The sequence below is a fragment of the Pieris brassicae genome, chromosome 6, assembly GCF_905147105.1.
Source record: "Pieris brassicae chromosome 6, ilPieBrab1.1, whole genome shotgun sequence".
Taxonomy (NCBI): Eukaryota; Metazoa; Arthropoda; class Insecta; order Lepidoptera; family Pieridae; genus Pieris; species Pieris brassicae.
This window is the reverse complement of record NC_059670.1, coordinates 16,212,906-16,239,041: the sequence shown is the minus strand read 5'-3', so window position 1 is coordinate 16,239,041 and position 26,136 is coordinate 16,212,906. Positions and strand designations below refer to the sequence as shown.

At 33.6% G+C, this 26,136-nt stretch overlaps 2 protein-coding genes across 5 annotated transcripts in view; one reads left to right on the top strand and one right to left on the bottom strand.

Moving 5' to 3' along the window:
• LOC123710763 overlaps positions 1-10,377 on the top strand; it is a 13,484-nt gene extending 3,107 nt beyond the window's left edge. For 2 of the 4 annotated variants that reach the window (XM_045662929.1, XM_045662932.1), the window contains 14 exons: positions 433-644; positions 1,448-1,546; positions 2,302-2,406; positions 2,765-2,843; positions 3,354-3,571; positions 3,997-4,231; positions 4,423-4,524; positions 4,950-5,090; positions 5,477-5,788; positions 6,003-6,116; positions 6,279-6,425; positions 7,413-7,603; positions 8,166-8,301; positions 10,116-10,377. In XM_045662929.1, coding sequence (XP_045518885.1) covers positions 433-644; positions 1,448-1,546; positions 2,302-2,406; positions 2,765-2,843; positions 3,354-3,571; positions 3,997-4,231; positions 4,423-4,524; positions 4,950-5,090; positions 5,477-5,788; positions 6,003-6,116; positions 6,279-6,425; positions 7,413-7,603; positions 8,166-8,301; positions 10,116-10,157 — 2,133 coding nt within the window. In that variant the 3' untranslated portion in view covers positions 10,158-10,377. Of the gene's footprint in view, positions 1-432; positions 645-1,447; positions 1,547-2,301; positions 2,407-2,764; positions 2,844-3,353; positions 3,572-3,996; positions 4,232-4,422; positions 4,525-4,949; positions 5,091-5,476; positions 5,789-6,002; positions 6,117-6,267; positions 6,426-7,412; positions 7,604-8,165; positions 8,328-10,115 lie in introns of those variants that run through there. The other 2 variants (XM_045662930.1, XM_045662933.1) reach the window with 2 other exon arrangements.
• LOC123710762 (ubiquitin-protein ligase E3A) lies at positions 10,269-26,136 on the bottom strand. The gene is made up of 16 exons (XM_045662928.1): positions 25,929-26,136; positions 25,526-25,742; positions 25,334-25,461; positions 25,086-25,237; positions 24,793-24,969; positions 24,363-24,478; positions 23,811-24,027; positions 23,401-23,570; positions 21,127-21,295; positions 20,470-20,604; positions 18,495-18,697; positions 17,867-18,048; positions 16,239-16,407; positions 15,215-15,382; positions 14,329-14,484; positions 10,269-10,966 (listed from the first exon to the last, which is right to left on the bottom strand). Exons 1-16 carry the CDS (start codon positions 25,961-25,963, stop codon positions 10,628-10,630), a joined length of 2,733 nt encoding a protein of 910 aa, XP_045518884.1. The 5' UTR covers positions 25,964-26,136; the 3' UTR covers positions 10,269-10,627.

Below are 26,136 nucleotides of genomic sequence, written 5' to 3'. Positions count from 1 at the left end.
TTTAGTTATATAAGTATTATACATGGGTTAGGATGTTATGTAGTCTTAGGGTCTGTTTCACAATGTATGGATAAAGTACCAAATAGCTATGCAACACATAAATTATTTGGAAGATAAAAGTTCAGAATAAGAAACTTCGCGTTTCATTGGACTCATAAATTATGACGGACTTTAGAAGTATTATTAATAAAATACAAACATGTATTTTTTAAATAATCTTGTTGATAATTTCATTAAACATACGAATTGGGTGAAAAGACTCGAGAACTAACTTAATACAATTATTATCACTAGGCAAATAAATAAAATTAATTTATTTTATTAATTACTGAAGTAATAATGTTCAATAGCAGTTTACGCTGATAACAGGTGGAAATAATTCGACACTATTTGTAATAAAATTGCGGTTCAATTCGTAAATTTAATTTTTAGTATGCCGATCATCGACACTCAGCATGGCTATTTCTGATGGAACTAGCTCGGAGGCGTTGGGTAGCCAGGCCGAGGGGAGAAATAGAAAGGGCCAGGAGGTTGTTGAACGAATCTGGTTATCCGTTTAAAGACGTTGAAAATGCAGTGTGGGATGAGAGAGTCCACTTTGCCGCCGCCATAGCCAGGATACGAATAAAGAATAAAGCTTTTTCGTTAGTATTCACGTATATACTTATAAGCGCTCTTAGTGCAGACCTACCTACCTACATTACAAGCCACGAAGGCAAATTTCTGACAATTCTAAATGTGCAAAGCAAACAATTATAATCTATTTATTTTTCTTTATATCTTTTTTATTGTCTTACAACGTCTGTCGGGTCCGCTAGTACGGTATAATTAACTAAAAATGCTTTATGATATACAACATTCTTTGTTTGTTTTTCTGGCGTATATAAATAGTTTTGTTCCTATTCCGACATGGGAACAGGCGACATAAAACGGCGACGGTCATGTGAAAAGCATAGATTTTCAAGATTAATGCCACAAACAATTAGCGACTGCAATTATTTTATATGTATTTTATCAATATAATAACTCCGATCGACCGACATTTGTTTTAAACGATATTCATTTTTCTTACATCCTCTTTGACGAAATTTGCAGCACGCATTCTGTCAATGTTATGTCAAACGCCATAAGGTTACATCAAACAAGTTTGAATGAAATAGTATTATTAAACTTAACTTTTCTAATTTGACGTGAAATCTTCTTAATTTTTTCTTTGATGAGAAACTTCTCCTGACAATAACAAACAAAGAATTAGCGAAATCGGTCCAGTCGTTCCGTTCCGTGATGCCGTGACCAAGGGAAATAGGGATTCATATATATATAAATATATAGATTAAACGCTTATTTTAAATACACCGACTCCAAAATGAATGGAAATGTATAAAAACACAGATGGATTTTTCATTTGCTTACCGTTTATGAAACAAAAATTTTGTATAACTTTCAGATTAGCCGAACTCCTTCCACCACATTTGCGCGAAGAAAAAATCTCTGCCTGCGTGAATAAAGACACTGTTACCGGTTGGGTAAATACCTTCAAAGCCAAGTATGTGATATTTTAATCAAGTCAAGTCAAGTCAAAAATCATTCATTCATATAGGTAACACAATGTACACTTATGAACGTCAAAAAAGAAATGTACATTAAACGCTTCTAATTTTACATTTACTGCCAGTTCTCAAATCGAAGGCGTAGAACAGAAGAGAAGAACTGGCAATAAATTCTCCGCCACTCTTTTTAATGGCCAAGTTTTTTTTGTTTTACACAACGTTTGTAAGGAGCTGCAACCATTACACCATGTTCCACGTGACATCTTAAGTAATAAATAAAAACAAAGATTCGTATCAGATTGTCAAAGATCCTCTCTCAGCAGGAGGCATGGTGAAATAGGAGCACGCACTTACATTCTCGTGGGAGCAACACGCAAATACATAGTCGAAATAACTAACATCACCGCATACACGCATTCAAGTCCGACCAGTCACCACAAGTAGCACCCGTTCACGAGTATCACGCATGGCCAGCCATAATAACCAACTAAATCGAGTCGTAATATATTATATTACCGCAGATACAGCGCACTTGTGTCAAATACACACACACATACTTAAGGTCTTTTTTGTTTAACTACTTTTTCTTTAAAAAAAATTGAAACATGCACCATTTACCACGGAATAATTAGTATCTAGTTATCCACAACACCCTAGTGTAGTGACTAGTGATATATCAATTTTGCCACAACCATATTTATGTCAAGAATAAAATATTATTTATTTACTAATTTACTATTTATATTTTCAGGAAGGTCGCACTACTTGTAAAGCGACTACAACAGCTTGGTTATTCGTACAGCAACTCACGTCAACTATGCTCAGGAGAATATAGATTTGATAGGGTTTGTCCAAGGTGTGTTTGAAGTCGCTAATGTTAATATAATAACCACTCATGGGTTTAACTACAAACTAAGACTTTAAAGCACCCCAATCAGCTAGCAGGACAACTATATGAGAAACTACTCCACGACGAAAAAAGCGGAGATACATTTTTGACCATGACAACCCAACAGACTGAGTTTAAATAATAATAGGCAGGCCGCGCCTAACACGTCTAGAAGCACTCAACGTAACTACTTATAGTCTCAAAGACTGATTGTATGATTATAAAAAAAAGTTAATATAATGCAAACCCACACTAATAAACCAATGACTTATCAGTATTAGTACCAATTTAAATTTAACTCTTATTTGAAATTCCCATTTTTTAGATTTATTACCTTACGGCCGCCGACAAGCACGAGCATAGGACAGACAGATTTGGTGAAAGAAGGAATTATAGTATTACAGGTAGGAATGACCGATGAATATTATATTTAATGATACATTAATTAAATTTAGTCAAATATACTATAATATTATATAAATATAATATTTAGTGTTGCTAATTTTAGGCAAATATAATATGTATATCGTTTAGCTTAGATAGTGAAAAACCTCTTGAGAAATGAAAATAATTGTTATAGGTTGGTAGTAGGAAGAGAACTTGGAGCAGTGTTGGCCTAGTGGCTTTAGCGTGCGACTCTCATCCCTGAGGTCGTAGGGTCAATCCTCTAGAATGGACTTTCCATCTATGTGCACATTTAACAATCGCTCAAACGGTGAAGGAAAACATCGTGAGGAAACCGGCTTGCTTAGACAGAAAACGTCAACAGCGTGTCAGGCACAGGAAGCTGATCACCTACTTTCCTATTATATTAACAAATGATCATGAAACTGATACAGAAATCTGTGGCCCAGAACTAAAATGGTTGTTGCGCCATTGATTGATTTATTTTATTTTTTACATTTTGTTAATAGGAGCGAGAATTTTGTGAGGGCGCGTCCACATTGTGCCGCGCTCTTCGTGCAAATTCGTTGCGAGGTGTCGTTGCGCAAACGCACGCGTCGTCGCCGCGTTGTTCCGCGTATTTAGCTGCGCAGTTGCGTGAGTTAGCTGCGGTTCTCAAAGCTCAGACCCCAGCAGCACCTATTACCCCTGAACTTGGAAAGTTGGTGGTTTTTGGAGCTGGTGATAAGTAAGTCAAAGTTATTGAAAATACGAAAATAATCTAGTTCGAAGATATTCAACTGTACAATTTCTACTAAACCCACACTGTACATGACTTCGGACAAGATTTTTGTATGTTTATATATATGCAAACGATCATAGACATAAGTAAATAATTGTAGCTATTAAATTTTAATCTTTTGTTACTTACAGAAATATTTGCATATTACATATAAAGTAAAATTAAATCAAAATCCATTTAATCATATTTACACTTATGAAACATATTTTTAAAACAGAATTTAGGAGTATATACGGAATAACACGGAACCAAATACTGGAACTGTCGTACTGGCAGTGGTTTTCTCTTTATTTTTAGTTGGGCCTATTAAAAATGTCAGTGGCAAAGACTTACTAAAACAACTCACTATCGTCATTATCTTTACACTTTAGAGTGGAGAGCTACGTCTGTGCTTTACGAGAGCTCGGCATTGACGCGTCCGAAGCTCCGCATTCCGGGTCGCCCGTGTGCGTAGTAGGCGACGCTGTGTATAGCGAAACGCCCATTGTGATCAGCGCTTTAGACGGTGTTGTGGCAGCCCTGGCAACTCCGCCTAATTCGTATTCCGCCGTCACAGACCCTATTGACTTAGTGTGTGGCCGCGGAGGCGATTTGGCTATGCTAGAGGTAGGTTCGAGATATGTGAATCGAGAAAATTTTCATGTTTATTTTCATATCATTCACATTTTCATACAATAATCGTACAAGTATTGTTTTCTATTTAATCTGTATTGTGTTTGCTTTAATTGCGTATTTTGGATATTTTAGCTGATTAATTTGTAGATGCATATCAATTTATTATGAGCAAAACCTTCCAGATCTTGACTGAATCAGAGATAGACACAAATGGTAAAGCAAGGGTCCAATCAATTTTAGAGGAACAAAAGAAAACATTGAAAACATTGCTCTCTAAGCCGCAGGTATTTCTAATAAAATAATAATAATTCATTTGATTGTTTAGTATTCATATTATTCTTTATCAATTATTAGTCAGGAAAAATACAATATTTAATAGGCAAAAGGCAAAACACGGGCGCGTTACGTTGGCTTGTGATTGGTCACAAACGTTAGCCAATAACAATCAAATACAAATGAAACGATGGTGAACCATTTCGTTTTATGTTCTTCTGTTGCGTTTATTTTAAATAAAAGCGAACGGCAAAACGATTCTATGACATACTTTATTAAAAAAAACAAAGTATAACATCGTTACATACCTTACCATACCATACCTTTTTATAGGTTTATCGTTTGGGTAAAATATTATTTAATATCGAGTGAGACTTTTAATAGCTGTTCTCAATAATTTCCTATAATACAACAATTATCAATTACAACAATTTAGATACAACTGATCTTGTACGAAACACATTCGGCTCTGGAAGCAGAGAACCAGGCCCAAGTGAACCGAGCTGTAGCCGAAGCCAACAGGTTGGCTAGAGAGCGATACGCGCTGCTCAAGAAGAAACATAGAGATCATAATCATGTGAGTATGACTAAATGGATTTTATTAATATTTTTTTAAGTGCATACAAAATGCACACCAAACTCTTATTAGTAAATTCAATTAAATATGTAGCTGATAAGTTTACATACCGATAATTATGATTGCGAACTATCCTTACCTTGCTTGCCTTCATTGGCTCACATTTTTAAAGCGGTCGAGTTATATTTTTGAAGTTACGTCAGTGTTTTACCTATGCTGAACTAAACCTACAAATTTTTATTTAAGTTGTGTAATGTAATGACGTCTGAAAACTAACATGCAGGTTTAAATAAAAAGGTTTACACACAGAAATAAACCACGGTTTTAATATACTATATAAATTGATTTTATAAGTAACGATCGCTAGACTAAAACCGCCTTTACAGACACCGAAATCAAAGGAAGCAGCAGAAACCATGGTTACCGATTCGTGCACCACTCTAGATGCAACTGCTCGGACAGACTTGGACACAGTGGACACAGATTCATCTTACGATCAATCACCCAAAAGACCATTGTCTTCACCCCCAACTACGGCCAGAAACAAATCCGAAAATAGAGAAATGGTCTTAAGAAAACGGGCTGAAAGTGCTGACATCGGTTTCCGGCCAGGTAACAAGGCTAAACCGATACCGGAAATAGATTTGCCAGAAAATGATCGGCCCAGAGATCCGGATAAGGACAGCCCCGATGTTTTTGTAAGTATGACAAGTCTAAAACTCAGCTAGCTTTTAAAAATAAGTCTGTCGTTCTTTTATTTGTCTTTTCTGAGCTAAGATTCGGCATTTATACAGCGTTGGAAGTATTCCGGCTTTTGATTAAACAATTGCTAGTAAGAATGTTTACAGGCTTCCAACTATACATAGCGTATTTTAGTATTATACTAAACATTACATGTTGCGTAAATTTTAGGTACCAAGCTGTGATCTATTTGAAATACAAGATTTGCCGAATCTGGGTAACGGATTGGACATAAATTACATCTTGGATCGAGATGGTTGCTATCTTGGCTTAATACAAAGAAAGGTCTGTCGTTATTTTATAATTAAATTTAATATTACATTTAATAATGAATATTAAATTTAACATAGTAATAAAAGTTTATATTTGAACTGCTTAAACGTTGCTATACAAATATTAGTAAGTTGTAGCAAGTATAGGATACACATGAAAATAGGTGTCGCGCAGGAGATAACGAGGCTCGACGCGAAATACATGATCCGAGTGGCTGAAGAGCGAGGTTTGTTTGGACAGAACGCGCCCCACCAATCCATCAGGAAAAAAAAAGAACCAGCCACTGTACCGCATAGAAGAAGACGGAAGACCAGTTTTGAGGTCAGTGGGAATGGCTTGGCAATAACGTGAATTTGAAATAAAATGTTTTTTATTTAAATAGTTATACTTTAAAATGTATGTAGGAATAATACAGTTTTATTTTAATTTTCTTATCTCTCTTTAAGTTGAAATATTTCAATTGCGAACAAAAAACGTTTCTTAGGCCTTAAAAATGGTCCGCTTCCAAATAAAACGTATTAAACGTATTATATATTTTTATGTATGTATAAATATGAAATCTTCGTCGCCTATGATAAGTCAAGATTTTTATTACATAATTGAAGCAAACAAGCCTTAATGTGTTTATGATTATATAAAAAGTTTTTATTAAACAATATTTATTTCCAAATTTTATCGTTTTACATATTTATTTATTTATTTCGTACCTACAGCTAACCTAAATTATATATTACAAAAAACTATTATACTAAAGATATAGCCAATGATGGATACATAATATATACAAAAATGTTCAAAATACTTTATAGTACATGTTCGTGAACACGGTTAAGTTATCGTAGAACTTTTATTAACAAAACTATGCTGTTCATTTGGAAATGAATACTTTTTTTGTATGGCTATATAAATGATCCTTTCGAAGGCTTTACTAAAAAGTTTAAGTATCGATATTGGGCGATAGTTTTCAATACTTAACCGTGAGCCACTCTTATAAACCGGTATTACGTTAGCGACCTTCCATACATTACCAGAAATTAATCTATTTAGGTGATACTGAATGTACCTTAGTGTTTATCATCCATCCCTCTTTTTTAAACATGTCACGTATGTCTCTCAGACTTCTGTGTCGTGATCATTTATTTTGATTAATAGACAAGTAGGCGAATAGCCTTCTGTGCCAGACACACGCTGTCGATTTTTGCAAAGCATGAATATGCCGGTTTTTACACGATGTGTTCCTTTCCTTACGAGTGAGTGTTAAATGGATACATAGAAAGGCCTGGTCTGGCAAAAGAAAACCATTTCCAGGTTGAACGAGTAGCAGCCCCGACTTACGCATCCTTATCCCGGTCTCTACGCCATAGTAGTGCGCCTGCGCCTTTCAATACGGGAGTTTTATCACCCTCCGATATCAGACATGTTTGTTCACGACACGAAAAGAGACTCGCCGCTGCCGCAACTTACACAGCAACAGCTTGTACTTGTGATGCGAAACATAGGTAACTTTGGTAACACACAAGTGTTATGTTGTTAAAATTGCTTTTGATAATACACTTAGTTTATGTGTAGTATAGTAGTATAGTAACCTTAGTAAAACATGAACAAAATAAAACGTTTTTGAAGTGAAACTTCTTTATCGTTAAAATGAAATAATTGTATTATTCGTATTCATGTCTATGATAATAAAATCTTTTTGTTAAACTTTATCTAATTTAACTTTATTTAACCAGTTTCTGTTAAGTTGCATATAGTCCATCACTTTTCGAAAAAATAAGGTCAGAAAGAAATTTCACTTTTTACGTGTGTACACTAGTACACGCACACATTTTTGTCAAACAAATTTAACCTTTGACTCGTGTGGGGGTGGAGGGTCATAAATGACGAGAATTAGATCTGCCCTGAGTGCAAGCATCGCTCAATGTTTCTTAGCCAAAATTCAAAAAGAATTTCAGAAGATTAATACTGTCATGTCGAAAACAGTGTGTCAACGTAATGCATTTGACATACGTGGGTAATACTTAGCGCTAAGTTTGAAGTGTTGTTTAAGTGTTTTTGTCTTAGGCACCGGCAAACTCGGCGCGCGTCTGCTGATATAGCTCAAACAGCGAATGTTATTCGCGCTGCATCTCCTCCTTGTCGACAACCCTTCCCGTTGGCCGTGCACGACTTACGACTGAAGAACATTGTGCATCATAAGGTGATCGTCTCACAACTAGATTCTAGGTATTACTAATGAATGTTTAGATTAAACGTTCGTTATAGAAAATAATTTTAGAATTTTGTTCATACCAAAGCAAGCAAGCCGCTTAAACACTAAGTTACTTTTTACGATAAAAATTAGAACATTTGAATAACTATATGGTTATAGTTATAAATAAGATCTACCCCTTTTATAGTAGGAGAGCCCACGTTGGGGATGGGGTTTTACTAGAGCGTCATAGAGACATATTGAGTTGCGAAGCTTAAATAAAAAAAAGAAAAAGATGTTATATAATGTATATTCTTGTATTGACGGGGGGATATACTCGAGCGCGACACATATTGAGAGCTTCCAAGACCTACGTATTTTTATTAATGTACGTACGTTAATCTTATTGTTTGCATAATCGGGGTATTCGTACGTAAGGGTTGAAAATGAGCAAAAAAAATAATCGAGCGCGTCTGATTAATCTTTATATCCTAGGTGTGCTGTCTAATTATCTGGAGCGATTAGCCTAAACTGATACTTAATAAATAAAAAATTGATCTTAATTGATTGAGAAGATCCGGAAATAGCAAATAAAAAGTTGTTCAAGGAGAAGATTTGTAGTTATTATAAAATATTTTCTTTTAAAAAATGCTCAAAAAATATAATATTGTATAGTAGTCAATTAATGAAGATTCTATCAAAAGTTGAAGTTAAGTATTTTGTTCGGGATCTTTGGAGAACCGGCTTGCTCCGACTATATTCTAAAGTATTTATACATTTTTGTAATGTTTCTTATGTATTTTTTATTGGTTTTTGCAAAGTAGTTTCACCACAAAAAAAACACACTTTATGTTAATATCACTCATAGTTAATATTTTTAATTCACAAAAGTGATATTTAAATAACAAAAAATGGCTCATTTAAAAATTAGTAATACGTTATAAATTATATAATGGCACGATAGGTCTGTGTGATCAGCTGTGATATTGTCATGGCATCAGAAACATCAGCGGACGGAGTAATAGATAGAGAAAGGAATGTGAATGTGAGATAGGAATGCAAACGTGGAGAGCGAAATATGGGCATCCTGCAGCAGCACGTATTAAACTGTATCGACGAATTTTTGTTACTTCGGCTTCTGAAAATTTTCAGATTTTTCGTCATCCTTGAAAATCTAAAAAATAATTAGCCACGCGCGAGAATTTTTTTTTTACAACTTTCCTTTCCTTCCCTTTCTTTAGGTACCAAATTGTCAGTTTAGTGAAATATAGACTTTTCAGCATGTAATTAACTACTCTACCTTAATCAGACGCGCTCGAGAATCTCTGCTTAATTTGTTTTACTAATCGATCAGATTAGTTACTTATCCTTCGCCATGTATATGGGGCTCATATTAAGTGGAGGTACTTAACCAGGTACAACGTATATTAATAATAACGCTGTAGTATCCCGAAATCCCCGCTTGGACTATTATTATACAAACTAAATTACTCTTTCGCCTCGTTCTGCCAAATTGTGTTTGCGCTGGGATGAAAAGGGACAGATGAGTACATAAGTTATAACGGTGCAATAACACTGATTTAGTTTTTATGAATAAAAGCAATATATCTCCCGAATATCTGTGCAAACTAACAAGTTTAATTTCTACTAATTGCAATCAAATTAATTTATTGGCTTCTTAAAAGGTAGAATTTCTGATATTTTTAGAATATTAGGTATTGATGTTCCCTTAAGTATATAGTGTTAATATTATCAATTAAATTTACTCTCACTGATACGAAATTTGAAAGTTATCTAAACTTATATATATTATTTCTTTGCAGATTATTGTAGACTTATCAACAGAGTGTCCCATATTATTATGAATTAAAACATATTTGGAGTTGTACTGCAATTGCACGTAAACGTCAAACGTATACGTGTACGTACAGGTTTTGCTGTAAAGAGAAATGTAAAGCGGAAAGAAAAGAACAAAATTCAAACTTAATTTAAGATCGTCTTAAGTCGTATAATTTACCTAAAAATTATAGCAAAATTATCAGATTATTTTTATATAATTTACTATTAATAAAAAAAAATATTGTATACGTTTGTTTAATTGTCTATTTTATATTTCGATTGCATAACACATTCCTTTTTTATTAAATATCAAAAACGACTAAACATGGCAACATCACAATTGGTGTGAAAAATCCAAAATACATTTCAAAGCTTCAAAACAACAATTAACACAATTCAATTTTTAACTTTTTAACTCAATGGGAGACATTGCACAACAATTACAATTAAAAACAAATTTGAAATTTGAAAATTTATTATTTCATTTATCAATAATCTAAAGCATGCCAAAGCCTTTCGAGTAACTTATAGCTTTCATCAGTCTATCTTGAAGTTTATCTTTATTTTCATACTCTGGTAGTAAGAGAACATTAAAACATGTATGAGCTGTGGGCAGTCTATCACAATCCGGCCCATTTCTTGCGATAACTAGTTTCAAATGACTAAGACCCCCGACTGGAACTCTGTCCGACCCAGTTGTGAATTGTAGAAGCCTTCGCTTATCCTCTGATGAGAAGCTGTGAACAATGGTCCAGAAATCTTTGATTGTTTGTGATTCTGCTGTGTAGCCTCCGTCATATTCCGTTGATTTCTCAAGCTCATTGAAGTCGAAGTCCTGGAACAATATGATTATAATAATTTCAAGTTTATATCTTAGTTTATTTATTTATTAATGTAAGTTGACAATTGTTAAGGACTTGTAAGTTAACTCCTTATCTTATCTACGCTCTGTTGGGGGCAAAGTGATGGGGCATTTTCAATAAAAACTACTTGTTAGTTAGTCAAATCTAGATCTAGATATAAAATCAAAAAGATCAGATTCAACTTAACAGAGACCTGCCAGATTTAGTGCTATAGCTTTATTAAATTAAATAAGACATGAAAAATTATATTATTATTATTTATTTGTATTATTTTTTCCAAATTAAATGTAAACTTCGACGAAATAAAAAACGAATTCAAAAATGAAAATGATTTTTCAACCTCTTCAGATGTAACTGGCAAACACTGTAGTTTTTTGTACTGCTCTATGCAGCTTTTCTTTTTTTTATCATTTTATATCGACTTATTCATATCAAGCAAGATCAGTACTTTAACTTGTCCTCAAACTGAGCGTTAGATAACGGGGTCTCATAAGTTAAAATAAACTATTTGTCATGTAGGCTTGGTTCTTATTTAATATACAATTTATTATTATTACGTATTTTACAATGTGTAAGTACTGTACTTGTTCTTGATTTACCATACATAAGTATAGTTTTATATATATGTCTATGAGTTTAAAGAAGCTATTTCAAAAATAAAGTAATATCATACTTTATTTTATCGGGCTTTCTGAGATTCGAAGAATAGGATATAATATATTGGAAGACCAAGAGCATATTTTTTGTCACTACGGCCAAACTAAAGGATTATATGGCGTTGGTTTTCTAATAAGGAAAAACATAAAACCATATTTTGATAGTTTTATAGCAATTTCAGAACGAGTATGTGTCATAAATTTAGTCTTTGTAGACGAATATATTTCAATTATTCAAGCATATTCTCCTACTAGCGACACCAATGATACAGAGATGTCGTTGTTTTACGACCAACTCCAACACGCTATTGATCAAAGCAACAAAATCGTTGTTCTTATGGGAGACTTCAACCTTTGTATCGGTCAACAGCAAAAAAATTAGGAACGCATTATAGGTCAATATTGTTATGGTACAAGGAATAAAAGAGGAGAAAGTCTTGTTCACTTTCAACTCACTTCACCTTTATTAATAGTACTTTTAGAAAAATACTAAAAAAAATATGGACATGGCTTTCCCCCAAAAAGACTAAGACCCAGATATACTACATACTGTCATTTTTTTTTTTTTTTACTAATATTGAAGTGATATGTAATCTTAATTTTCCAAGTGATCACAACTTAATTAGAAGCACTTTCACATTGGAAAAAATAAAACTGCGTAGGGCTGAGTATAGTGCGAATAAAACTTTTGTATCCAGAATATGTAATGAAAAGTTTTTCTCGAAAGCTTAGAATCTAATCTACAATACATCAGTTTGAATATTTGGGATGACGTCGACACATGTTATGAAAAATTAAAACAAATAATTTTAAAAAGCCTAAATTCAGCAAAAATCATAAAAACTCAACGACGACGTATTATCTCAGATAAAACAAGAAATATGTTAAAAAGAAGGAGTGAATTGCAACATAAAAAACCTTTGTCACGAGGTGAAAAGGAAGAGCTTAGCTTTCTTTATAAATCTGTACACAAAAATATAAAAAGGGAATATGAGGCACATAGACTAAAGACACTGGAAAATCAATTACTTAAAAAAGGTAGAGTTAAGAAACGCCTTAAGGAACTGAATACTTTTAAAACCTGGATACCAAGCCTGAAAGGAAACCAAATTGGCAAAAAGAGTATTCTAGAAACAAGATAATTGAGATTGCTACAAAGTACTTCCAAAAACTATATGAGGAACGAAATATAACTGCACCTTATGAAAATTTTCACAGTTTACCTACTTCACCAGAAATAGTTAAAAAATTCCTAAAATCCTAAGAAAGATAGACAAGCTAAAAAAAGAAAAGACTTGTGGTCCGGATGGAATACCCAACGAAGCCATAATCCAAGGAAATTTTTTATTAACAGCAATTATAACAAACGCAAAAGCTTTCGATTCCATATCACACAGCAGTATGTGGAATGCCCTTCACGAATGTAAGGTACCATCAGGGGTGATTGAACTAGTTAAGGATATTTACTCAAAAAGTGTAAGCCGAGTCAAACTAGAAAAAAGGGGACCTAAAATAGCCATTAAAAGAGGGGTTAGACAGGGTGACCCGCTTTCTCCTGCCTTATTTATAACAGCACTTCAAAGCATAATGCAAAAGCTTAATTGGACACAAAAAGGTATAATTATTGGCGGTAATTACTTAAACAACTTAAGATTTGCTGATGACATCGTTTTCTTCTCAGAAACATCACTACAAATAGAGGAAATGATAAACGAACTATGTTCTGTTAGTCGAGCAATAGGATTAGAATTAAACAAAAACAAAACAAAAATAATGACAAATCACCTACAAGATCCGGTCAAAATTAATGGATACCCCTTAGAATACGTGCAGAACTACATCTACTTGGGTAAGGAAATATCTTTTAAAAATTCACGGCATCATGATGAAGTTGATAGGAGAACTAGGATGTCATGGAACAAATTCTGGGGATACAAAGAAGTACTGAAGGCAGAGATACCAATATACTTAAAAAAGAAAGTCTTAGACACGTGTATATTGCCATGTATTTCTTACGGTAGCCAATCATGGATATTCGACTCGAACACAAATAGAAAAATAACAACTTGTCAACGAGCAATGGAACGCAATGTATTAAATTTAAAACTGAAGGACAAGATCAGAAGTACACAAATTAGAAACAAAACGAAGGTTATTGATGCACTATCCCATTGCAAAAAACTAAGTGGAAATGGGCGGGTCATACCGCTCGAAAGAACAATGACAGATGGACAAAGAGGGTAACAAAGTGGAAAGGGCCACCAGGAAAAAGAAAGCGTGGTCGCCTTCTTGCACGGTGGGCTGACGAGCTTAAGAAAGTTGGTGGAGAGGATTGGGAGAAAAATGCAATCAAAACAGAGAGAGATGGAGCCAGTTGGAGGAGGCCTATACTCAAAAAGAGGTCCTTGAAAAAAAAATGGAAAATATATATATACATATATATTTTTGTGTGTGTGTTTATTTTGTAAATTTTCAAGGAATAAATGAGGCTTAATTATTATTATATGTCTACACAACATATATAATGCTAAGAAAACCGGCACCCTTCAAAATAACTAAAATATTCATCTATCTCGTTTCATCACAGCGAAAACACAATTTAACAGTTATTTTTATAAATAGGATCGTTTTCTTAACACTATATTTCCAACTTTTAAGTAATGTTCAAAAAGACTAACCTTACTACCACATACGAGGGTTTCAACCTCTTCTGGCCTAAAGAGTGACCCGAGCTGGCTCTCATCAGTCACCATCACAAAGCCACGACGGAAAGCCTTGAACTGCGTATCGACGGATTGGTTCAACAGAAACTCTGCGTACAGATCTACGAACTCCTGGAATCGACATTAATAATAAATGAAAGCTCTATACTCTGATTTTTTATTCCGTAGAATTTCTGACATTTCATAAATGTTGCTACTAAAAAAATTCCCCACTGAAAACGGGACAAATTTAGGGCAACAAAATAAAATGCTTCGTATTTTTTATGTTTTAAAATATAATTCGCGCTATTAGCAGTTCCTTATAGCTGGCGTTAGAAACATACACTAAATACGATATTTGACTGTATGACACAATTTTTTTTCGATATATTTTAAAAAATTTAATATGTATAATAAATACAAAAAATCGTAATCAATCTTGACTGACAGAACAACATTTTTTTAACCGGATTAAAGCTATTTGTATTATTATATACTTATAATTATTTTACATAATTTTAAATTTAATTTTTTCTGACGTTTCGCGTGCTTTACAGCGTGCGTGGTCACGGTGACTGAAGACATGCTATACTATGCTTTTAGCGTTGTTTTTGGATAGGTTGGAAATCGTATTTCCCCACGAAAAAGAAAGCCGAGCTGGTTTAATAAGAGGCTGTGCTTGGAGAGCCTTACCATCGCCACTTGGTAGTAATAGAATAGAGCTTTTAGAACTGCTTAAGTTTACCGAGTTACCACAGAATTAATATTAGATTACTTCTGACGTCATAAAAGTTGTCGTGTAAAAGTTGTTGTTGTGTAAGTCCTCTATAAATATTACCCTAAAATATAATTCTAAACAAACCCGTTTATTATCCTGCGTAACAAATAAACTGTCGCCATTTTCCTTAAGATCGTGGAATATATTGTTCCCAAACACGTCCGTATAGCATATCCTAAACGTCTGATAGTACACGTCCGCCAAATCATCACCCACGTAATCTAGCATGTCTTTGAGACCGTTGTATAATATCTGAAATTAATATTGCTTATTATCTTCTGCACAACTTCCACCACTATCTACAGAGGATTATAAAACTTGAGCAACAACTTGCTCCTACCCAATAATAAATGATCTAAATTTACTTTAAAGCCTTCAAATTTCGCGTTTTAAGCGAGAAAGCGTATTATGCAGGATATGGAAAATAATACGTACTATATATTATTATGTATTATATTCTAATTTTGGTATATATAGGTATTAAATTATACATTTATAAATAACATTAAATACGTAGTGTAATTATATTTACATTATTTAAAACATCACTTATTTTGGTTTGACAGAAAGATTTTAATGCATTAGCAATTAAAATAATTTCAACATAATTCAACTTTTGCAGTGCGTCTTCATTTTGATCCAGAGAAGCTACATAGTGTCTTAAATCATTAACAGCTGATAATGCCTGGGCGTTTGACAAAACCGGAGTTGACCCATCTTCGTCTTCATCATTATCACTTAGAGCCTCGTTTTGTGATTGATTTTCATCAATGAAAGAATATCCAGAAAAACCCTGCAGTATATCTATATTCTTCACGAGCGGGCCCTTCTGGGGGCTCGCGTTAGAGCGCTCGGTTAGACCTCTCGGCTCGGGCTCGGGCGTATTAAACGGGATGACGAATCGTATTAAGCGTTAATAAATGTATGAAAATAAGTCTCATTTTGCAGAAATTGACGTAAAGTGGCGTATTATGCGAGAAATCTTATGAAGGATGATCGTCTTAAACGGGTTCTACTGTATATAAAGATGTATGGGAAATGATGAGTAGAGATCCTAGTGAATAAGTTATTGAGTTAATCGTAATAATTTCGACGCACTAATACTTACGGGGTTCCAATCAGCTAAATCTTGGAATGATCCCTTCTTGCCCAAGAGCTTTCTATAAACGACCATTGGAAATTTAACGGCTAATATAATGTTATTGTAAATAGCCAGGCCTAGTACAATTCCAATAAGCGTAAACTGGGCCTCTGTTTCAAATGATGTGGGGTTAAACCTGAATTTAAAAATATATATATATATTATAATTGTAAACGTAAAGTAAATGAAAAATTAGAAGCATTTATACTCTGATTTTTCATTCCGTAGAATTCTGACATTTCATTTGTTTGTTAACTACTGTTGTTGTTTGTTGTTACTAAAAAAGTTTATGTATTACCTACAAAAACGTAAACCTTAATATTTACTTACTCAAGTGACCTAATACAAAAAAACACAAATATTTAAATATATCGAACTAACTTTAATTACTTTATTTTATTATTTTGCTGGCATCACTGCCTGTTAATTCCAGGTTTAGAAAAGCTTAAAAAAATATTATCTTTATTTGTGGGTTTTTTTTAATTTTTTTCGTTTTTAAAGGAGGCAAACTTCTTTTTTATGTAATAGGTTTGTGATGAAAAAGGACGTAATTATCAATCCATCTTTAATGTGGAGGACCGTACTTAATAAAATGGATACATTCACTAACAAATAATTGTATGCATAGACTAAGATGTTCACTCGTATTAACATTGAAAAATGTGCCCGGCCTAAAGGTTTGTAATCTCTGATATGTCAAAAATGATAGCTGTCAGAATTCTACGGAATTAAAAAATGATGTATTTCTTTATTGACGTTCATAAGTACACATTGTGTTAACTAAATGAACAAATGACTTTGAATTTAAAACATTTTCGGTAAAAATAGAACCCTTATATAAAACAAAGTCGGGTTTGTTCAAACACTTATACTTCGAGAACTTTGGACCGATTTACATGGCTATGTATCTTCATGGATATGTTGTATGTATCTTCGTCCCGAATAGATTAATAGCTATCAATTTAACATTGGAAAACTGATATATAAAAAGAAAAGAAAAAAATCCAATACATAACGTTTATAGGTTATGTTTAATGTTATACCGTCGTTACGGTAAACTCTCCTCTCAAACTAATCTCAATTATTTTAAAGGTTTCGAATCGACAAGACATGTGCACAATATTTGGAAAATGACGAATATTATAATAATTTCAAACTTTTAAAATGTTTTGTTTGTTTGTGTTAATTTTTTAATAAAGTATTGAACGAAATATTTATTTTGTATTCATTGGATTATTTTAGGGCGGTACGAAGTTCGCCAGATAAAATGAAAATTAACATAGCCAAAATATATGTATAATATTAAAAGAGAAAGATTATTTTCTATAGTTTAGATGTATCGAACAGGAATATGCAACTTCGGGGCAACAAATGGCGTTAATATGACATCATTTTACTCTAATCATATCTGCCTAAAAAATAAATTTAAAAAAAATCATATCTGCCAACTTGACGGACTGTTACGATTGCTACCAGAAACATTGAGTTATGTAATGTTATATGTCTTTCGTGTGTACCAATTCTTAATAGGCATGCAACGCACTTGCCGTTTTGAGCAATGTCACTATGGAGCTAAAAATATTTATGATACTTACCATACAGTATGCGAATCGGGCTGTTGGGTAAACATTCCATAATCGGGATTGAAGATCTCCTCAACAATAAGTTGGAAGAACTCCTTACTGACTCCGCCTTCATCCACGCCCTGTTCACCTTCAAACTCCACCACCAACTGTTTCTTCAGATCTAGAGCTCGCTCCATTGCTATCATTTCAAGCTGAAAACATTTTACCCCTTATTGAAACTGAATCTGTCTAATTGCATTTTTAACTCTTTGGTCTATCTCTTATAAATTGTATTTACTCTGTGATGAAAAGAGACAGATAACTTAATAAACTTCGCCTGTCTCATCACATCGTCAGTTTTTTTCTTTAAAAACAGCAAGGACACCACAGAACTAACACAGAACAGATGTTGTGTTTAGCATAGCTGTTACTTAATTACATAGTAAGCCTGCATTGTTTATCATGTCTTGAAAATCGGAAATTCGTTGGACAAAAGTAAAATATTTACATTGTGTGAATTTTGTTTTTTAGTTTTTTTACTTAGCAGACACTAAACCAAATTTAATGAAATTTTCAAAGATGAAATAAGTTAGCCAGTGACATTTAATCTTTTTCCTAAATTTAAAAATAATTCAACATAAACAATTACAGGACTCACCTCTACCAATGCATCATCAATGATGTGAGATCGTCTCACTTTGAGCCTCAAGAAAGGCATAGGTGGTGAGGCACCGACGACCGCGTGCAGAAGAGACACGCGTCTTTCCGAGTACATCCGAATTCGGTTCTCATAATACAGGCCTAACGACTTAGTTGCAGCAGTAAGTATAAATGGGTACTTGAGGAATGAGAATTTTTTACCTGGAATTTTGAAAATAAATTATTACACGTTGTTGGCTGAAGCATGCGACTCATATTTCAAGGTTATGTATTTATTGAAGAAAAAAAAACGAGTAGTGCTACAACCTTTTTAGGTCTAGGCCTCAGATTACTGTACAATGTAATAGGCAAGTAGGTGATAAGCAACCTGTACTTGACGCACATCGACATTTTGGGTTTTAAAGAAGTTAGACAGAAAGTCTATTGGTGCACGGGAAGTCGGCGATCGAACTTACGACCTCTGGGACGAGCCTGCTGAAGCCACTAGGCCAACACTGCTCACAATTTATTAATTGTATACATAACGAGGATGAGAGAAAAGTGGAAGAATTTGGAGGCTGTCACTCCGTCAGAGGTCGTGTCTAGTAAGAAAAATTGTGACATGGCCAGAATGTAATCCTTGTAGTATTTTAATACATGCTAATTTTATTTATTTATACATAATCAGAAAAAAAAATACAACACTGCACAAATACAAAAATACAATCACCACACTGGTGAAAACATTTTTTGACACGGTTTTTCTATCCACCAGTAAAAATGTACTATGACGAATGATATATATATAACAATAACAAAACTATACTTCATTATAATATTGCGCAAAATTAAGGGCACCAACCCATTCAAACATCAACGCTTTTTTAGTAGTATCGAAACCAGACTGGTCTTGTCAATTACTACAGTAATCTGACTCCAAAACCAAGGGTTGTAGCGTAAATGACTTTTATAATAATATGGAAAAATTCAAGGTTGAACTTAGTGCAATTAATATATTTTTGACACACGAAAGTCTTACTTAATTATATTAAATCTTACACAGATAAATATGTAGAATTTAATAAGAAATTTTATTTATTTCCGTAGTCGGTTCCAAAATTCACTGGCACATTATTTTTAAATTCGAACATGTTTTTATAAAAAAAAAAAATATTGCATTCTATTTTTGAATGTGACTATTTAAAACAAAAATCAAACTCTAACCGGATTAAAGCTATTTGTATTATTATAAAATTATAATTATTTACATAATAATAATAAGTTTATAATAATACAAACCATCACTTCCTCTAATTTTTCACGATGGAGTGGACATTGAATGAAAACCGAAAGGCTGTTATTGCGTTGCAGCGCTGTGGGTACACGCCGAGTACTATTTTTCAAGTTGCTCAAAAATACGTAATTTTCTTTAATTAATGTACTATAAATCACTCATATCATTCATTAAAAACCGATCAGTACTTTTTTATCATTATTTCCATGACAGAACTTTGGGACCGACTACGTATGAAATTACCAAGACAATTAAAATTTATTTCCTGTATTATTCAGATTTTTACTTCCAGCTACAAGCCGAGCATTGGCCACAGATTGCCATTTGATTCTTTGATAATTTTTATTTCCTAGCCAGGTCAACCTTCTAGCTACACATGTCATCTATTGGATTTGAGACATACCAGTTTTCTTACGATATTTTCTTTAACCGTACGACCGAGACTTAGAAAGTTAATTGGTACACGTGGATCGAACCTACGACCTCAGGGATCGGCCACACGGCCAAATTCTTACTAATATCTATATTAGTAATAATAACGAACCAATTTGACTTAGGACAAGAGCGTACCAATATTGAAAAGCCGGCAACGCACTCTCAACACGTCTGGCCTGGCATTGAGTGTCCATGGTCGGCGGTATCACTTAACATCAGATGGGCCCAGCCCCTTTGCCCTCTGATCCTAAAAACAAAAACTTACCTCCACTATTATCAGTTTTATAATTAGCAAAATCGATATCCATCTCAATTGTATCACTCAGTGGTTCGTTGTAAAATTCTTCAAAAGCTATATATGGTTTCCTAGAGTCTAATACATTTATACCTAATTCAACAGCTAAAAAAAAATTTCAGTTAATGGTTTTCAACAAATGGTTTCTGGTTTGCCAGCAAAGGTCTTAAAAATATATCTGAACCATAAAAGAACATTTAAAAAAATGTGCGCGTGTACTAGTGTACACACGTAAGAAGTGAAACTTCCTTATGACCTTATTTCTCGAAAAATTATCTAATATATGCAACTTTACAGAAATTGGTTAAATAATGTTAAATTAGATAAAGTTTAACATAACGCTTTTATTATCATAGACATAAATACAAACAATACAATTACTACATTTTACCTTATTGTAAAATATATATATATATATATATATATACGGTAAATCTTTTACAATGCCGATAAAGAAGTTTCACTTCAAAAACTTACACTAAAAAACAATTTAAAAATTTGGTAGATGTATTTAACCTACAACTATTTGTGTTTTTTATATCAATTTAGAATGTTAAAATCCGTGCAGTAGTTTTTGAGATACAAATACAGGTCACACCTTATTGGAAGTCGGTTAAAAATAATTACCTAAGGGGTCTTCAGGCTGAGCTTGCTTTAAGTTCTTAATAGAAGTTAACGGGTACAAGTGGTCCAAGGCGTCTCCAAGTGGATCCAACTGATTTGTGATCACCACCGGCTCTTCTCTCAACGTATCCGATTCCATGACCCCAGATATCATATTTGCGTAGTACACTATCTGAAAAGATCATTTAATATTATTAAGAGTTTGCTAAAGTACAGGTTCGAATTAATTTTCTTTTGTTGGACAGTCCATTTATCGAGAAAGGCTAGATTCCAAGACCGGGCCACTCTTTTTTTTCATTTTTTTAAATTTATAACCCTCTACTCCCCTGCCATATTGTCCAGGGACTTTTTATACCACATTTTTTTTACAAAAATAAAAACAATATACATTTAGTTCGCGAATGGCAGGCGTCGCGAAATACGCCCCGGCTACATCGGTAATATTTTTATTTACAATATTCATGGGCGAATCGGGGCGCAATTCCTCGCGAGACCCGCTCTTTCGGTTTTGTTTGCCTCCTTTAAATATTTAATAATTTTTACGCAGAACCGTTCCAGGCACGGTCTGTGCTTTATTAACATATCCTGTAGGCCGCCACGGTCTACAGTCATTTGCATTTGTTGCTCCAGGTCGTGCCTGGACGATGTGAATATAGGGCAGTGTAAAAGCACATGTTCCACTGTTTGCTCTTCATCACTGCAGGGACATGTTGGGCTTGTCCTAATTTTAAACCTATGCAGGTAATATGCAAAGGCTCCGTGCCCTGTAAGAATTTGCGCCATCTGGGGAGTGAAACGCTTCTCTCTCTTTATCTCTCTCTCACACTCTTTTAAGTTTTAAGGGGCTACTCTTTCGTATATAATGTGACCAAAGTAAAGGTTATATACTTTTTGATGCTGTAACTCTGTTACTGCACAGTTAAAACACCCCATATTGATTCGTAGCGTACCATGGGCATATACTCACAAAATAATGATTTTAGCTTTTTAATAAAAAATCAACTTATTCGAGTTCGAGTCAATTGTTCCACCAACTCGATCGTTGATTTTTCATTGTCTATTTGTAAAGTTTAATTAAATTGGAGGTACTTTTTCCAAAAGTTTTATTGACATGTCACGCGTGACTACCGTCGAACTAAATACATTTTTCATTGACATTTCATCATCGAAAGACTTACGCCTCAACAACGTTTACAAATTGTACATTATTACGAAAATGGACGCTCTGTGAAAAGTAATAATTTATTTCAAGAATCATAATGTAAATTGATGTTATTTGTGTATTAAAAATCATTAGTTAAGGAATAAAAGTGCGAATATTGTTACGACCAATCAGAGCAGAGCACGCGCCTCGTTTAGGTTCGAAGCAACGTCTTGACTGTACGTAAAGCGGAAGCGGAACAGTTCTGGGGCCTTAGTCAAGATGCCTTAATAGTAGTGTATGTAGAAAGTCGAAAACTAAATTTGTATGAAAATGACTGCATCTCGACTAAGGCCTTGATTTAGTATTCAGAAAAGCATTGTGGTGATCAGATCTTCGAGTTGGGTTGAAAAGATTATTGTTTATAAGTGAGATCGGTGCCTTGAACTCACTGCTTCATACAATTTAGTCTAAATTGTGGTTGTTTAGGGGTGTAAAACGGAATTGATAAAATTGTATTATTCCTGGCAGTACTTGCACTGCGTAGCGCCCACTAAATTCGGTAATGACGATGTTAATATAGATGAAGTAAATATTTCTCTGACATATGACAACACGACAATTAAGAAAATAATAAATAAATCAATGGCGCTAAAACCTTTTAGGTCTGGGCCTCAGATTTCTGTATCTGTTTCATGATCGTTTGTGAATTGAATAGGCAAGTAGGTGATCGGCCTTCTGTGCCTGACGAACGCCGTCGACTTTTTGGGTCTAAGGCAAGTCGGTTTCCTCACAATGTTTTCCGTTAAATACGCACGTAGAAAGAAAATCCATTCGTGCACAGCCGGGGATCGAACTAAGGTCGTAGCCTTAGGGACGAGAGTCGCACGCTGAAGCCACTAAGCCAACATTGCTCTTTTAATTAATTTTATACACTTCAGAAAAATTTTAACGTTACCTTTTAAAAAAATCATATTCCCGTTCTGGTTGTATATTTTTACAATATTAAAAACGAAAACGTGTATATGCTTTTAAATTCCCCTCATTATTTCCACGCAAACGAAATCGCATCCATAACTAGTATATTTTACGATTTATTTATAAAAACTGATAAATTTTTCATTATATTTACTTACTTTCATAAGTTTGGTCGCTCTGGTAACATTCTGATCGTCTTGCAGCTGGTACCCCGCACTATAGTTTGTCGATATGACTCTTAGAGTAATCAATTGTTGTAAGGCTTCTAGAATATGTCGTAGGGTATCTTTGCACTGCTCCCCCCAAATGCGAGCCAACTTAGCTTGACCTGGAAATTAAATTCAAACTTTTTATAAGTTATATAACTCAAATATTTTATTTAGTAAATCGCCATCTATGGACAGTAATGGAAAACGGCATTTCTATACTGGTCATCTTAGTAAGCATTGTATTGTAACTCCAAGATTTTACCCATTTTCAAGTTTAATGATACAACAACTAGTTACCAACATGCATAATTAGTTATGAACAAAATCCATACAATAACCCGCCTTAACCATTCAAATACCTTTAATAGGTAATTGTTCTGCAGCATTGCAGAGTGCAGGCAAAGCGACCTCTAAGTAATCACTACAGCCAAGGTCTCTGACTTCAAATGCAATGACGAAGCAGGTAATGATATCATCCATTTTCAATGTTTGGGACATTTTCATATCCAATTGTAAATACTCTGCCAATGTGGCCAGAATTATTACAAATGCTGAGCTGTACTGTACTGTTGGCACCTGTGAATGAACCAGTTTATAGTTTTGATATACAAACAAAACACAATCAATCCATGACTTTGTTCTATATCACAGGAAAGTTTGTATTACAAACATTATAATTAGTTTTAGGTAATAAAAAAAACCCTGCCTTTTGGTTTACCAAAAAATAAACTAATAAAAAAGCAATTGTTCAAGATACTATTTCCAAAGCATAGTTGATTTCAGATTTATTTGAAACTAGCAAAGTCCATGGTTTTTAAATTCTACTTACAAGAGATAACCAACCACAACAGCCAACAAGATATATTATATTATTGGATATGTTATTTATGTGTGTATAATACCATTCTTACTTTTGAAAGATATTCAAAGGCTCGTCTACATGAGGCTACATCCAATGTGGGCCCTGAAGCACTATCCACATCCTTATCAGGGTCACTTGATGAACACATTGCTTCAGATTCTTTATCTGAAAATCATTAATTTGTATTATTAAATCCAAAAACACAGCAACAATGAAATAAAATTTAATCAAATTTTAGCAAGTCAGATAATAAAATATATGATATTTTAAAACTTATATTAACTTATAAATATAACAATCACTGGACTTGCTTTGATTAGCCCAAAAGCTCAAGACTCACTGACAGTTTATAACATGGCTAGTAATTCATCCATACTAAAGAGCCACTTTCCTCATTATTCACTTGCTACAATGGTCACATGTGGACTGGGTGGGATCAGTATGTGAAAATATACTATTTGATTATTTTTAACTCTCACCTTGCTTGTCTTCTTTAGCACTATTTGATACATTATCCACTTTCATAAAACTTCTAGCTAATATTAAGGGCTTGGTAAAGGTTCTGGCAATGGTACTTATTAAGGCTTCTGGAGATTTGTTTCTGATACATTCATCACATAACTCATATATTTTTTCCTCTGTCAGTGGTGCAACATCTGATATAGACAATAGTTATAAATTTTTTTAAAGACTGGTAATCTTATTACTAATAATTTATATATTTATTTTTTATATTATAGAATATATTATATAAACTGCATCTTGCACTTACTATTACTTAGTTTCTTATATTCAAACGGATATACACTTTGACTAGTTTCTGCTTTAGAATTTTCACTAAAGATTGGTGATGAACTAGAGGAAGGGCTATCCAAGTTCTGATCATCTTTATTTTCTGTGTCTGAATTTTCATTAACATTGTTGCTGTAAAATAAATATGACTAATATGTAGTAAAGACTATTTTCAGTTTATATAAGCACTACGAGTTGCACAACATATTGTGTTTTTACAATTATTACCCAGTGCTAGATTCACAGCAGGCTTCAATACGGGGAATTTTGTTGGGAAGGCTATCACATAAACGAGCTTCTTTGTAAAACAATTTAATAGCCTCAGCAGCTGCTTCATTTGGAGTTAAATTGCGTGCCTGAAAAATAAATCATGTATTTAAACTCTATTTATAAATTTGACTAAGTTAAGTATATGAATACCTCTCCACTTGAAGCGCAGTATTTATTGTCACAGTTAGGATTACCACAGCCATCAACCAACTGATAGAAATATCTCTCAATTAACTGTTTGGCAGCTGCTCTTTTCATTATGTCTTGAGTATTATTAGGACCTGAATCTGCACATAAAATTGGTGTAGATTCTTCTTGGGAACTCTCTGGGGTAGGATCGGAATTTGACGATGATGCTTCGCTCCCCCTAAATATATAATAGGATTTTGTCATGGTGAAGTAAACAAAACAAAGAAAGTCACAAAAATAATAGCTTAACCTTCATTTCTAAAGTAATCACAACTAAATAGATTTAATAGTATAAATGGGGTTTACGACGGCAAATTAAATTAATTAATACCTACGTAGGGGAAAAATAAATTCGTAGAATTACCTTGAAGCTTCGTCAGTTTCGCTTTTAGAGTTCATAGAAATTACTGAAAAATAACTTATAACATCTAATCACTATTTATAAGAAAAATAAATAAATTAAAGAATGAATTCAGATTTTATTATAAAACAAATAATACTGCAGAAACTAGGACTGCACTTGATCCTAAAAATTTTACACTCCTTCATCCATTTTGAATGAAAATTCAATT

Coding starts and splice junctions, on each gene's coding strand:
- LOC123710762 (XM_045662928.1), bottom strand. CDS start 25,963: ATGAACTCTAAAAGCGAAACTGACGAAGCTTCAAG. Junction 21,296..23,400: donor GAGCGACCAAACTTATGAAA/GTAAGTAAATAT, acceptor TGATCTTTTCAG/ATAGTGTACTACGCAAATAT. Junction 18,049..18,494: donor TTGATGATGCATTGGTAGAG/GTGAGTCCTGTA, acceptor AAATGTTTTCAG/CTTGAAATGATAGCAATGGA.